The sequence below is a fragment of the Arabidopsis thaliana genome, chromosome 3 (assembly GCF_000001735.4).
Source record: "Arabidopsis thaliana chromosome 3, partial sequence".
Lineage (NCBI taxonomy): Eukaryota > Viridiplantae > Streptophyta > Magnoliopsida > Brassicales > Brassicaceae > Arabidopsis > Arabidopsis thaliana.
Window position 1 is genome coordinate 4,641,371 of NC_003074.8, and position 12,947 is coordinate 4,654,317.

The 12,947-nt window shown below is 37.5% G+C and overlaps 4 protein-coding genes, 2 long non-coding RNA genes and 1 pseudogene across 8 annotated transcripts; 3 read left to right on the plus strand and 4 right to left on the minus strand.

The window, feature by feature from the left end:
- Window positions 1-494: 494 nt before the first annotated feature.
- AT3G02825 lies at window positions 495-1,144 on the minus strand. The gene has a single exon (NR_140948.1). It is a non-coding gene; the product is annotated as an other RNA (long non-coding RNA).
- Window positions 560-3,201, plus strand: NF-YA6 (nuclear factor Y, subunit A6). Of its 2 annotated transcripts, NM_112256.3 has the most exons (6): window positions 560-1,139; window positions 1,514-1,874; window positions 1,975-2,057; window positions 2,169-2,249; window positions 2,330-2,500; window positions 2,617-3,201. In NM_112256.3, the coding sequence occupies exons 2-6, from the start codon at window positions 1,598-1,600 to the stop codon at window positions 2,929-2,931; spliced, it is 927 nt and encodes a 308-aa protein (NP_188018.1). In that variant the 5' UTR covers window positions 560-1,139; window positions 1,514-1,597; the 3' UTR covers window positions 2,932-3,201. The 2 variants fall into 2 exon arrangements, with proteins under 2 accessions (NP_188018.1, NP_001327488.1); NM_001338098.1 differs by lacking the exon at window positions 560-1,139 and having other exon boundaries at window positions 1,287-1,874; window positions 2,617-3,164.
- A 326-nt stretch (window positions 3,202-3,527) lies between these two features.
- AT3G14025 lies at window positions 3,528-4,335 on the plus strand (annotated as a pseudogene). Its single transcript has one exon.
- A 566-nt stretch (window positions 4,336-4,901) lies between these two features.
- AT3G14030 (F-box associated ubiquitination effector family protein) lies at window positions 4,902-5,754 on the minus strand (the record flags this gene model as incomplete). Its single annotated transcript, NM_112257.1, has 2 exons — window positions 5,569-5,754; window positions 4,902-5,471 (listed from the first exon to the last, which is right to left on the minus strand). Exons 1-2 carry the CDS (start codon window positions 5,599-5,601, stop codon window positions 4,902-4,904), a joined length of 603 nt encoding a protein of 200 aa, NP_188019.1. The 5' UTR covers window positions 5,602-5,754.
- A 421-nt stretch (window positions 5,755-6,175) lies between these two features.
- On the plus strand, window positions 6,176-6,632 carry AT3G02835. Its single transcript, NR_140949.1, has one exon. It is a non-coding gene; the product is annotated as an other RNA (long non-coding RNA).
- A 233-nt stretch (window positions 6,633-6,865) lies between these two features.
- AT3G14040 (Pectin lyase-like superfamily protein) lies at window positions 6,866-8,949 on the minus strand. Its single transcript, NM_112258.4, has 4 exons — window positions 8,593-8,949; window positions 8,189-8,497; window positions 7,579-8,094; window positions 6,866-7,485 (listed from the first exon to the last, which is right to left on the minus strand). Exons 1-4 carry the CDS (start codon window positions 8,854-8,856, stop codon window positions 7,237-7,239), a joined length of 1,338 nt encoding a protein of 445 aa, NP_188020.1. The 5' UTR covers window positions 8,857-8,949; the 3' UTR covers window positions 6,866-7,236.
- A 394-nt stretch (window positions 8,950-9,343) lies between these two features.
- Window positions 9,344-12,676, minus strand: RSH2 (RELA/SPOT homolog 2). The gene is made up of 6 exons (NM_112259.5): window positions 11,470-12,676; window positions 11,189-11,374; window positions 10,597-11,057; window positions 10,353-10,511; window positions 9,907-10,258; window positions 9,344-9,828 (listed from the first exon to the last, which is right to left on the minus strand). Exons 1-6 carry the CDS (start codon window positions 12,142-12,144, stop codon window positions 9,532-9,534), a joined length of 2,130 nt encoding a protein of 709 aa, NP_188021.1. The 5' UTR covers window positions 12,145-12,676; the 3' UTR covers window positions 9,344-9,531.
- Between the last annotated feature and the right edge of the window lie 271 nt (window positions 12,677-12,947).

The window sequence follows — 12,947 nt, forward strand, 5'->3', positions numbered from 1 at the left end:
TCTCAACATTTATTGTTTTTGCTTTAAAGTGGAGATTTTAACCGTGGCTTGAGCTTGACACTTACGAATGATGTTGGGTCACCAATCTTCATCTAGAATTTACCTTATAATCACTTAGTTCAATTGCGAATCATGTTTTCGATGTATTTTCAACAACTTTTCACGAAACCAACTAACATATTTTACGGTCATCCGCTATGATAGAAAAACCGATGAATTTGCTAAGTTTGTTTCTTTCTTTTCAGTATGGATACCGAAATGAGACAAGAAAACAACGAATATTCAACTACAATACCTTACTTGTAATTGTAATGCTCTTTAAGAATCTATCAAAACTCATCGTTATGCAATTACTGATTTATTTCATGCGAGAAAAACCAAAAGTCCGGTCAAACAAAAAGGCAAGTGTGTCCTTATGTTGTGACGACGTGGTTTCATCATCCAAACACCGGACGTGAATATCACGCGCGCGTGGATTTCGGAACAGCGATGTGGCGGCTGTGAATACAAAGATATCAAGCAAGGTACACAGAATGTGTGTCTCTGTTTGTTTCTTTAATGGGACATTTTCACTTCATCAGAATCTGATCTCACCGTAAGCCTTTATACATAGTTGTACCCACTTTTTCTGTTTTAATCTTAAAGTTTACTATTTTTTCTAGTTGATAAAATGGAGTACTCATTATTTGTTACTAGTAGTAATTAATAAGGACAGAAAAAAAAAAAGGAAGAAGACAAGAGTGGTTCACAATCATAATGTAAACAACGAATAATAATAATTAATGTCCAGGTAAAAAGGTAGTGTTCATGGTGAATTAGTGGTGGCAAAAAAGTTGGTACTACTGGGAGAAAAAAAAAAAAAGGTTAGGTGAAGCTTTTTAGCCATAGCCAATAATACTACTCAATTTTGCAGAGACAGTGAAATGCTGAAATTGATAAAGAGAGAAAAAAAGAAGAAGAAAGAAGCCATGTTTTGAGGAAGGAGACATGCATCATCTCATCCTTTTATGATTTTTTTCTACATCTTCACCAAATCCATAGATTCTCTCTCCCTCTGATTTTTTGGTAAATTTGGTCGCTATATTTGACTACTTGTACTCTGCTTTGAGAAGAAAAATAAAACCATTTTTGGGTGATAGGTGAGAAAAAAATCTAAATACTTTTTTTGTTTCTTCTTTTTTAGTTATGTTCTGTTTTCTCGCTTGTTGTTTGGATCAATACTGTTCCAAGGTTGGTTTTATTTTCCCTTCTCAAGTTAGTGGAATTGCATGTTTGTGCTTTCTCTGTTTTTTTTATATCTAATTTGTAATCAAATCCGTTAATTCTCAAAGTCTGAATCTTTACTTTCTATTTTAGTATGGTAATAATTGGATCTGCTCTATGGTTTCTTTCTCTTAGATCTGTTGTTTGTTGCTTTTTCTTTGTGGATCAAGAATGGTTTTTGATTCCTTCCAAGTGAATAATGCAATATCAATATATCATGACTGGTTTTTTTACTTGATTGGAATTACAGGTGACTGAATAAACATCTCTTGTCTCTTGATGGATCTACTATGGTCTGGAGATTAGTTCGTTTATTGAACTAATGTTTTAGACAATGCAAGAGTTCCATAGTAGCAAAGATTCATTGCCTTGTCCTGCAACTTCTTGGGATAACTCTGTCTTCACCAACTCAAATGTCCAAGGATCATCATCCTTGACCGATAACAACACTTTAAGCTTGACAATGGAGATGAAACAAACTGGTTTTCAAATGCAGCACTATGATTCCTCCTCTACTCAATCCACTGGAGGAGAATCATATAGTGAAGTTGCTAGCTTAAGTGAACCTACTAATCGTTATGGCCACAACATTGTTGTCACTCATCTCTCAGGTCCACCACTTTTTAACCTTTTTCGCCTGAGTAAGAGTTCACATTGCTGCGTCAACTGCATTTAATTTTAGCTTATCTATGGTTTCTTGTTTTGGTGCAGGTTACAAAGAAAACCCGGAAAATCCTATTGGAAGTCATTCGATATCAAAGGTGTCTCAAGATTCAGTGGTTCTTCCTATTGAGGTTAATTATTAGACTATCATCTTTGACCTTATTATAAACCTTGTAGTAGTTCAAGATGAGACTGAGTTTAAAGCTGAATACTATCTTAATGATGTCTATATATGCTCACAGGCGGCTTCTTGGCCTTTACACGGCAATGTAACGCCACATTTCAATGGTTTCTTGTCTTTTCCTTATGCATCACAACACACGGTAATACACAATTGTAACATTTCAAGATAATACTGTTTCTTGTATCTTTATGAAAGTATTTGTTATGGAAATCTTTGCAGGTGCAGCATCCTCAAATCAGAGGGTTGGTTCCGTCTAGAATGCCTTTGCCTCACAACATTCCAGAGAACGAACCAATTTTCGTCAATGCAAAACAGTACCAAGCCATTCTCCGCCGCAGAGAGCGCCGTGCAAAGCTTGAAGCTCAGAACAAGCTCATCAAAGTCCGCAAAGTATGTTTGTTTATCTATATTGCACCACTCTGATAAATAGAATTATATGCAGAAAGTTTCAGTTATTATGTCAAGAGTCTTGACTCAAGACCAATTTTTTGTATGAAACTATGCAGCCATATCTTCACGAGTCGCGGCACCTCCATGCACTAAAGAGAGTTAGAGGCTCTGGTGGACGTTTCCTCAACACAAAGAAGCATCAAGAATCAAATTCCTCACTATCTCCTCCATTCTTGATTCCACCTCATGTCTTCAAGAACTCTCCAGGAAAGTTCCGGCAAATGGACATTTCAAGGGGTGGGGTTGTGTCTAGTGTCTCGACAACATCTTGCTCGGACATAACCGGGAACAACAACGACATGTTCCAGCAAAACCCACAATTCAGGTTCTCAGGTTATCCATCAAACCACCATGTCTCAGTCCTCATGTGAGAGAGCTCCGGCAAGTGGTGGATGAGATAATGAAGGGAAGTCATCCTTGGCTAATTTAAATCATTGATCCATTAAGTTTCTATCTTATAAATCTGCTTTCGTTCTACAAAAGAAGAAGAAATCTTTCAACTATTTTTTTTTTCCGTTGGCTGTTTATTTTATTTTATGTGATTGTTGCTGAATATTGTTTAATACTTGATTTAAGTTTATTAGTTTCGATTAAGTGCATCTGCATGGATTTGTGATTTATGTATAATTATTTGCTTTTAGAGCTCACGTTTGTTGCCTTTTATAGTCCATTTTCAAAAGAGATAAGATATTAGTCCCAGACTATACAACATAATCATATCTACTAGTAATCATATAAACCATAATTAGTAACAAGACCGATCACATGGTAATCACTTTTGGCTTTAGTCAAATATTGTGTGACATCTCATAATTCAAACGAAGTTGACCAACGCAAATAATCATGTTGGAACAAAATCATCTCATATATTATGTCTTCACGTTATCATTTCTCAATTTCTACAAACACCAAGTCTTTACGATTACATTCATTCACCTACCATTGATTGGACTTGGACATCTGTCTAAATCTCTGCTATCCTTCAGATTTTAGCACAAGATCCCATAGAGAAAAAGGATCTTCATATTTTTGATATTGGTGTGTCTCACGGCATGCAATGGCCCACTTTGCTGGAGGCTCAAAGCAATACCACAAGGACCTCCTCCTCGTGTTCGAATAACTGTCTTATCCGATCTCACCGAAGACATACCTTTCTCTGTTGGTCCACCAGCGTACATTTATGGTACTCAATTCATTGGTTGTGCTCAGTCCCTCAACATAAACCTCCAAATCAGTGTGCTTGACAAGTTCCAACTCATTCATACCTCTCCGCGCGAGAACTTAATCGTGTGTGTTCATTTTAGGCTGCATCAGCTGAAGCATAGCATCCTTGATGAGAGAAGTGAGGCTTTGAAAGCACTGAGAAGTTTGGGGCCAAAAGGAGTGGTTCTTTGTGAGAACAATGGAGAATGCAGTAGAAGTATTGACTTTGCAGCAGGATTCTCGAAGAAACTGGACTATCTATGGATGTTTTGGATTCAAAAAGCTCAGGATTCAAAGAAGAGAATAGTGAAGAAAGGAAGCGAATGGAAGAAGAGGCGGCAAAGTTGTTGATAAATGGAAAATATATGAATGAAGGGAAAGAAAAATGTTATGAGAGGATGAGAAAAGCTGTTTTTGCTGCAGAAGCATTTGGAGAAGATGCAATTGATGGAGCCAAATCTTTACTGAGAAAGTATGACAACAATTGGGAAATAAGAATGGACGATGGAGATACCTTTGCTGGATTAATGTGGAAAGGAGAAGCAATTTCCTTTTGTTCAGTGTGGAAGTAGCTATAACCTCTTTGTTTGTCTTATTATTTCGTTGTAAGCTTCCAAACTAAAGCCTTGTGTAAACTGATTTATCTGCAAAGTTATTTTATTGTGAAGAAGTAGATAATGCAACATTCATAATCACAATCTAACCCTCTCTTTTACTTTAGCCTCTGAAGACAAAATAAGTAATTTAGTTCATCATTTTCCACCCCAAATCTATCTAACCTTGTCAATATGACACAGCTATAGAAGATTAGTTTGGTCCTAAACATAAGGTCTCTGTGGTTATAACAGAACATCCCTCCTGAAAACGCATCAAGATGTTTACAGCAGCATATAGCCCAAAACTATGAAAGCAAAGAAGAAGAAACAATATATTGAACGATCACATAAACAAGAAAATCATGAGGCAAAAATAAGAATTGGGAAAAGTCAGAAAGAAAATGAGGGAAAAGTTATTCAGAGAAAATATCTCACAGGAAATAAATGGGAAGATGTTGATTTCAAGCTGCAGATACCAATAGCTGTGTAGTCTTTCCCTGTTGGTAGAATCTTCTATTGAATGATGGATCACATCACACACATTATGTATATCCAAGTGGGACACAATAAATGGAAGGAGTGTATCCAAATATGTCAGGTTTCCCGAGATTCTGTGCTTCTCGGATATTCACAGATTTGAAGTATCCATCTTGTCCAATGATGTGAGCTGTCTGGTAGCGGCAAGTCTCGGTCTTTTTACGTCCGTCTAGATCGAAAACCATGGCGACTTTCTTCTCCTCGTCAACAAAGAAACTCCCAGCTTCAACATGACACTTAAAGCCAGTGAGTGGTCTCATATCCACTTTCAAAAACATGCTCCAAGACACCGCACTAGGCTCGATCTTGGTGGTAATCCAAATCTCCAAGCATCTAGCAAAGTTTTGATGTAACACAGCGAGCTGCTCCTCTTTGACACAGAATAGAGACACAATCTCTTCATCATGAGAGTTATCATGAGAGTGAAACGGAAGAGGAAGACGCGGTCCAAATCTCTCTGCTGTAAAATCAAAACAGAGTAGAAAAACTGGAAGATACGTTGTATCTACGTCGACCTCTTCCATTCCTTCTCCTTCCACCGTTGCTTTTTCTTGAGCGTAAAAGTAAGTATTTCCCTTCAAAGATACGCCGCGTTGATTAAACACTATCTCCCAGTCGGGAGTGACATCAAGAACACTCCATGAATCAGAGCTAAGATGGTAGATTTCAAACCCAAAAACTTTGTTTCGAAAGTGAGGTAATCATTCACAAACCTCAAGATTTTGTGGTTACGAGGTTGTTGTCGTATCCAAGAGCATACGTCTAGTCTATGGAAATTGTTTTTGGGTTGGATCCATCTCGTTTGTCCCAAACAAGGATTCCATACAACTGATGTCTTTCATGACACATAACAATAAAAAATTCTTAAAATACAATTTCACACATAACTTAGAACATATGAAGGAAATCTTAAAATACATGTTCTAAAAATTTTAGAAATTGGATATTCTATTTTCTAAGATTATTAAAACGAAAAATAGTCTAAATATCGTAGAATATGTACAAAATATTAGAATATAAATTCTAAACTAAGTAGATCACTATAAATCGTTTTCTAAGAAACTTAGACAAAATTTTATCTATCAAAAAAATAACTTTTTCAACTAAATAACAATTTTTTTTTTTACAAATCAACTATATTATTGTACATCTACATATTATCAAGGTTAAATTTTTCAAAAATGCTTAAAATATAGAGTATGGGTATTTTAGTCCAAATTGGCATTCTAAAAGAAATGTGTATATAGACAAAAAAATTTTAAGAACTCCTTTAGATTTAATTTCCCCAGGTAATGTACCAATGTGAAAATTAAGATTCCATGTTTGCCTTCTACGTATTGTTCGCCTAGTGAATCTGACTCCATCTACTGTGAGAGACACTTCAGTGTAGTTGAAAATGACCACTTTGTTTCTTTTCTACAATTGCATTAAAGAAAAGTTAGGAATATGTTTTGCTAACAATAACCATGAAAAACACAAGACTTACACAAATCTATTACTTACCATGGTACGACTTCTAACTCGAGTGCCTGGTGCGATGACTATATCCCAATTGTTTTGGTCAATGTATTCATCGCAGTCCCTTCGGTATAGTCATGTGTGTAACTCTGGCACATGTTGTTCTCCCCCACCAGGAAAATCTTCAAAGTTTATAATTAATATCTCGATCTCAACTATAGTAAGAAATCTAACTCTGGAGATTTGTAAAACTTGATTTACTGGTTGACCTCCTGTCATGTGATTGGTTTCGTAATTAAAAGATTGTAAACAGAAGATAATAATCAAAAGAAAATACTGGTTGACCTTCTGTTTACAATCAATAAATGTAATCTATGCAAAATATCTTCAAAGTTTATCAAGATAATCTCGTAACATAATCAATCAACAATCACATAGAAATTTACTCGTAATTGCAATGAATGTTGGGTGCAACAAGAATTAAGCGTTTTTACCTTTTCATATATATATATCGAGATAGAAAATGTAGGTTACGATGATTAATTATGCTCTCCGTTTCCTACGTAGCTTTAGTTCCTTTTTTTAATTTTAAAAAAATATGTGGTAGCTTAAACCAGAGGAATAGTATCAAAAAGATAGCAGGATCCATGGATTTTTTTTTAAAAATAATTTACATAACTCTCGCATATTGCGAATCACATAACATTACTACCCAATCACACAAGTCACTCTTCAGGTGATAAACTCCAACCCTGAATGGACTCTGTTTTATCTATTATATAATTTATATCTCAAAAAAAATATTGCAAAATTTTTCATCGCACCCTAATCAAAGCGTCTTCACCAGATTGGATGGATTTATGGTGGACATGCAACTTTAATTTAAGGACCCGGTTTAGCGACTTCAGTGCAAGCCGCTGGAACCAACTTTCCGCTGAGAATAGGCTTGATGTTAGAACATGCTGAGACAGCTGGTCCCTCTTTGCCGTTGTGGACCAAGTTGATGTCAGAGAGAGCAATATTGGTGCAAGGAACGCCTTTGCTGCACATTAGCTTCACTGCTACCTTTGTTGCTGATGTTCCCTTAATGTTCTTGATAGTCACGTCTGACAACTTCACTTTCGATGGTACCTTCATGTATATTAATTGAAGAGAGGTTTAAAAGTTTGATCGATATATACTTGACTAGATAGTTTTATGTGTAGATTCGATTCGGTTACATACCCCAGCTTTGCAGTGGCCATAAGGACAGTACTCTTGGTCGATGAGAACGGGAAGGCTAACATTGTCCATTGTGATATCTTCGAAAAGAATGTTGGAGGCGATACCGGGGGGAGATCCTGGCCATGTCTTGATGCGAACACCATTGTCAGTGTTCTTGATGAGGCATTTCCTCACGGTGACTCCTTTTACTGGTTGTTCATTAGGGTATCTTCCAAGACTTCCAATGGAAATTCCGTGTCCTGGTCCACATTCTACGTTCTCAACAATGAGATTTTCGGTACCATCTCCAATGGAAACGCAGTCATCTCCGGTTTTAATCTTTGCCCCAATTAAGTTGACTCCATTGGACCTTCCGATGTGGATACCATCGGTGTTGAGACTCTCCGGAGGTGCATCAATACCGATATCCGTAAGAGTTATGTTCTTGCAGTTAAGGATGTTCATGTGGAAAAGCTTGCTGTTTGTTGATGTAATACTGTTAATCTTTGAGTTTGTTAGACCAGTGAATCGGATGTTCTGTTACAAAAAATATCATAATATTCATCAAGTCATATATTCCATGAAAATAATAACGTTTTTATTGTAATTATGTAAAATTGAATGTGCTTACGATAGGGAGAGAGTTGCATTTGCCGGTTTTGGCGCAGTCATTGGCCTTCCAAGCGAGGGACCCTTGACCGTCAAAAATAGCTTTGTTTCCATTCAAAGTGAAATCAGCGAGATTTTCGAAATCAATCCATCCGGCATGAGGCTTAGTGGTCTTGACCGTAGCCGGAGCCTTAAAATTGCCATTCAATTCCAAAGTGACTGGACCTTTGCATGGACCTTTGAACTCTAGGCTCTCTACCAAATACTCACCTTTTGGCACTGTAATCGTGCTCCCTGCTGCACAAGCTTCTTTCCATGCAGCCGCAAATGCCTATACATGCATGCATGAATCAACGTGAAATTCTTTCTTAAACAATACAAAATCGAAATATAATATAAAATATACAACAAACATTTGGTACATACCGCACTATCATCAGTTTTGCCGTCTCCTTTGGCTCCTGATGCTTTAACATCAAGTGATGCACCGCCTGGTTTGGCACCTGTTACTTTAGCACCAACTGATGCAGCTGCACCGCCAACTGCTGTAGCTGCATTTTTTGCTGTATCTTCAACTGCTGTAGCTGCATTTTTTGCTGTATCGACAACAGGTGTCCCGTTTGCTATTGTGGTGGCCATAACCACTAGTAGCACAAGAAGCACTCCGCTTGCTTTGTGAGAACCCACCATTTTTTATTCTCTTTTTATTGATTTTGTTTTAATACTTTTTTTTTCTTCTTTTGTTTATTCTCTTCTTCTTTTGTTTTTGTGTTTATTGATGTTTTGTTCTGATGATTCGAAAGTCCGTTTTATAGAGGAGCAAAGGGAGATAGAAAACCACAAACTCTTGCATTAGCTAAAAATAATTCCGAGGATTGTGCTCAAGGCAGAAGAATGACCAATTCATGGAGGCCGATCCCTTTTTTTTGGCATCACTCAAGATATATTTATAGATTTTTGACCAAAATCATATATTAAAGATAAGGTATGGTGAATAATTCAACTACAAATTAATACATTGATGAGAGAAATCTGCCTCTTTATTCTACTAGTTTGAAGTTTAAGTCTCAATAGTTTTGGGTAAATAGAAGGCGAAAAAGAACCGGCCTCATCAAGACAAGGTTTGATACTTCAAAACATTTTCACACTGTGTCAGTGTCTCAATAAAATTTTAGAACTCTTAATGAAATAACGTTTATTTTTTTTGACAAATTTATATAGTCTAATACTAACTTTTTGCTTTCTTTTTATTAAGCTTACATTGAACCAACGGAGCCATTGTTATGTACAACAAATTAATCATATGGGGACTATATATATACATACATACATGATACATGGACTAGTTAACAATTTGAGGACCCATCAGCTTCCCCATCCGACCATGGTTCCGGGGCGGGAAAACGCGAGTCCTCGATCATACATGCGTTGAATCTCTTCTCTGTATTCAGTCAGAGACTCATCAGGAATTGTTGGAGTCAGCTCCACCACATCACCCATCTTCAGCTTCCACTTGAGGTCACTTACAGGTATTTGGTTCAGTCTTGGCCTTAGTTCTTCCTTTGCTGGTATGCCATACATGGACCACCTCGAGCTCCCTGGCCCCGCCCGGCTCAGCAGATCCGAGACTGTTGAACTCGCTGGAAATTCTTGCACAGACATCTGCATATTCCGATTTGTTCAGTATAACAATCAAGTGTACAACTCTTTTGTACTCGACAAGATAGGTTTATAACAAACCTTATCATTTTCGATTACAATGACATAGACTGGTCCATCCTGGCTACTGTTAGGCTTGTAAGAAGCTGGGCAGTCCTCAGAGTGAGACGGAAACTTGCAAGGGGGTTTGATGGAATCTGAAGAACTTATGGAAGATCGGTCTTTGCTCATTGCTTCGCAATGCCAGGTTACGACCCACCGAGCCCATTCAACCATCTGAAGCACAAACGAAGAGTATTTGCAGCCACCTTCCTTGTATCTCCAATGAGCTGCAAACCCAAATTCTGCTTGCAAATGCATCTCCTGTGTACGTATTTGGACTTCAAGTGGAACTGTTCCATTGTCCATCACTACCGTGTGCAAAGATTGATACCTAAAATCCAAATTACCAAAGTCAGATTCATTACCTTTTAACAAGCCACAACCAACCACAACTTAAACTATGAGATATGGAGATATGAACTTACCCGTTGAATTTGGGATGAGTTATGTAATCCTTCAGCTTTCCAGGAACTTCAGACCATAAACTATGAACTACTCCTAAGGCCTTGTAACAATCTCCTTCGTTGTCAACAATCAAACGTAACCCATGAATGTCATGAATTTCATCCACTGTTAGCTTTTTCCTGGTACAATCGAATAGACAACAACATTAGTCTTCTAGTTTCACTCACATCTTTTGTTCTGTAAAAGGGAGGAAATATAACTTACTTTAACATCTTGCTGTAAATACTATACAAGCTCTTGTGCCGGCCACAAAGAACATGATAAGAAATGCCTGCTTTCTTAAGAGCTTGCTCCAATTTCTCTATTGCAGAAGTAATCATGGCTTCATCGAATGAATCCTCGAGCATGGTTGACATCTCATTATGCTGGTTTGGGTAAAGATGTTTGAAACAAAGATTTTCAAGCTGAACTTTCCAGGTAGAGATTCCCAAACGATTAGCCAAAGGTGCAAATATTTCCAACGTCTCTTTAGCAAACCTCTGCTGCTTCACTGGGGACAAAGCGTAAAGCGTCTTCATGTTGTGTAATCGATCAGCCAGTTTTATAAGAACAGCTCTTGCATCTGCCATTGCAAGAAACATTGTGTGCAAACGATCTGCTTCAACAGTTTTACACGCCGTATTGTTCTCTCTAGCGAGTTTGCTCAATTGGCTAAGCTTCGAAACCTATACAAAACAAACATACACATGGAAGACAAAGGTCAATGAATGCTGAAAAACTCTGCCTTTACAAGTGACCAAGCAACCAAACAAATAGCTCCGACATAAGTTAATCAATGAGAGTACATATTTCTTACCCCTTCAACCAAATCAGCAACTCCTGCTCCGAAGTTTCTGAGAATATAATCATAGCTCATGAAAGAATCGTCAATGGTATCATGAAGAAGGCCAGCAACAACAACAGTTGAGTTAGCTCCGATATTAGCCAACAACATAGCAGTCTCAACACAATGCTGAAGGTAAGGATCACGACTAGCTCTCATCTGATAAAACACACATGAAACGAAAAGTTGAGTCACACTAAAACCAAACAAGAATCTAAAACTAGTGATTGAGAATTGTATCTTTTCCTACTTACTTGTCCTCTATGAGCTTTCTCTGCTTCATAAAAAGCTTTGATCACAGATTCATCATTGAAAATCTTGTGTCTCAATTGTGCACGTCTTAGCAAATCCCTAGCATATGGCTTTATCGTATCAACCTCCATAGGAAACGTTAGCTCATCAACGAGAACAGAATCCGATCCGAACTCGTAATCAACACATGATCCAAGAGCTTTCCTAACGAAACCATTGAACAATCCACTAGCTCCTAAACGAAACGAACCATCTAGATTCCGATCACGAGACATTCTCATCGGAGGGCTACAACTACACGAGACCGGACCATGAAGCACAGAGATAGGGCTTTGGTGATCTCGTCTAAATGAATTCACAAATTTCGCCGGAGAATAACCAAAGGAGCTGCTAAAGCTCAGATCTTTCAAATCATCACTCCGATCATAGCGTAGTGAAGAGAACTCATCTACTCCGGTTGAGTATGAGCAAGAGGAAGAAGATGAAGATTTGACTGATGCGCTGGAGAAAAGTGAAGAGAGACCTCCAACGATTGGTTTCTGCGGCGAGGAAGCCATGGAAGAGGATGTTGACGAACTCCTGGAGGTGAGATCGAGATCACATGAGATCTGATGTGGCGTGGAACAAACGCTGCTTGGTGGACTCGCGTAAAGTGCTATAGTCGTCGCCACCACCATTGGAGCTCGTTGGTTCTGCTTTATAATCCTAAAGTTCAGTTTTTTCTCTCTCAGAAATCAAAGAATTAAAATTATCCAATTCCCAGAATTAGCTCCCAAAAATCGTCAAATTTCCCGGGAATTTAAAGTCACCGTTTTTCTATTGAAACAAACAGATTAACACAAAACCCACAAATTCTAACACGAAACCCAGATGGATTTTGAGTTGTACAAGGAACTTTAATACAGAGGAAGAACAGAACAAAGCCTAAAGTATGTACAATTTATACGAGTTTGGAAAGAAATTGAAGAAGGGGAAAAATCGTAGAAACGAGTCTAATGGAGACAAGAGGGTGTGTGAGGAGGAAGAAGGAGAAGAAGAAAGTTAGACGCTTTGCTTTAAGGACGAAAATTAATCTTTGATTTTTCTCTTCGAAATTAGAAACTACTACTCTCTCTCTTTTTCCTCTGTTCTTATTCGTCTGTTTAAGTTCGGCCGACCAAAACTAAACCGATCAATACTACTATTACCGAAATACCCTTTTACGTAATCGGTAATTAATTACTGAGTTAAGTGGGTTTATTACAGTCTAATCTTGTTATGTCGTTATCCATTGCTGTTCGTAAATAATTATTAAAATCTTTGTATTGGGTATAGAATATATAATCTAATTTTTCTAATGCTTTATCCACGAGCCAAGATTTATGAAATCTTCCGTGATATTATATCTAAATTTGTGGTTAAATCAACTTGTCCTCCAAACTCAAAACACATATAGATTAATGCTAAAAGAATAATCAAAGCTAATTCGTTGTGTGATTAA

What these genes read in the sequence shown, in the direction of transcription:
- AT3G14040 (NM_112258.4), bottom strand. Translation starts at nt 8,856, where the DNA reads ATGGTGGGTTCTCACAAAGCAAGCGGAGTGCTTCTTGTGCTACTAGTG. An exon ending in GCAAAACTGATGATAGTGCG is followed by an intron (nt 8,498 to 8,592) that starts GTATGTACCAAA and finishes ATGCATGTATAG; the next exon opens with GCATTTGCGGCTGCATGGAA. An exon ending in AATGCAACTCTCTCCCTATC is followed by an intron (nt 8,095 to 8,188) that starts GTAAGCACATTC and finishes TTTTTGTAACAG; the next exon opens with AACATCCGATTCACTGGTCT.
- NF-YA6 (NM_112256.3), top strand. Translation starts at nt 1,598, where the DNA reads ATGCAAGAGTTCCATAGTAGCAAAGATTCATTGCCTTGTCCTGCAACT. An exon ending in TGTTGTCACTCATCTCTCAG is followed by an intron (nt 1,875 to 1,974) that starts GTCCACCACTTT and finishes GTTTTGGTGCAG; the next exon opens with GTTACAAAGAAAACCCGGAA. An exon ending in CTTATGCATCACAACACACG is followed by an intron (nt 2,250 to 2,329) that starts GTAATACACAAT and finishes AAATCTTTGCAG; the next exon opens with GTGCAGCATCCTCAAATCAG.
- RSH2 (NM_112259.5), bottom strand. Translation starts at nt 12,144, where the DNA reads ATGGTGGTGGCGACGACTATAGCACTTTACGCGAGTCCACCAAGCAGC. An exon ending in TTGCTGATTTGGTTGAAGGG is followed by an intron (nt 11,058 to 11,188) that starts GTAAGAAATATG and finishes TGTTTTGTATAG; the next exon opens with GTTTCGAAGCTTAGCCAATT. An exon ending in ACTCATCCCAAATTCAACGG is followed by an intron (nt 10,259 to 10,352) that starts GTAAGTTCATAT and finishes TTTGGATTTTAG; the next exon opens with GTATCAATCTTTGCACACGG.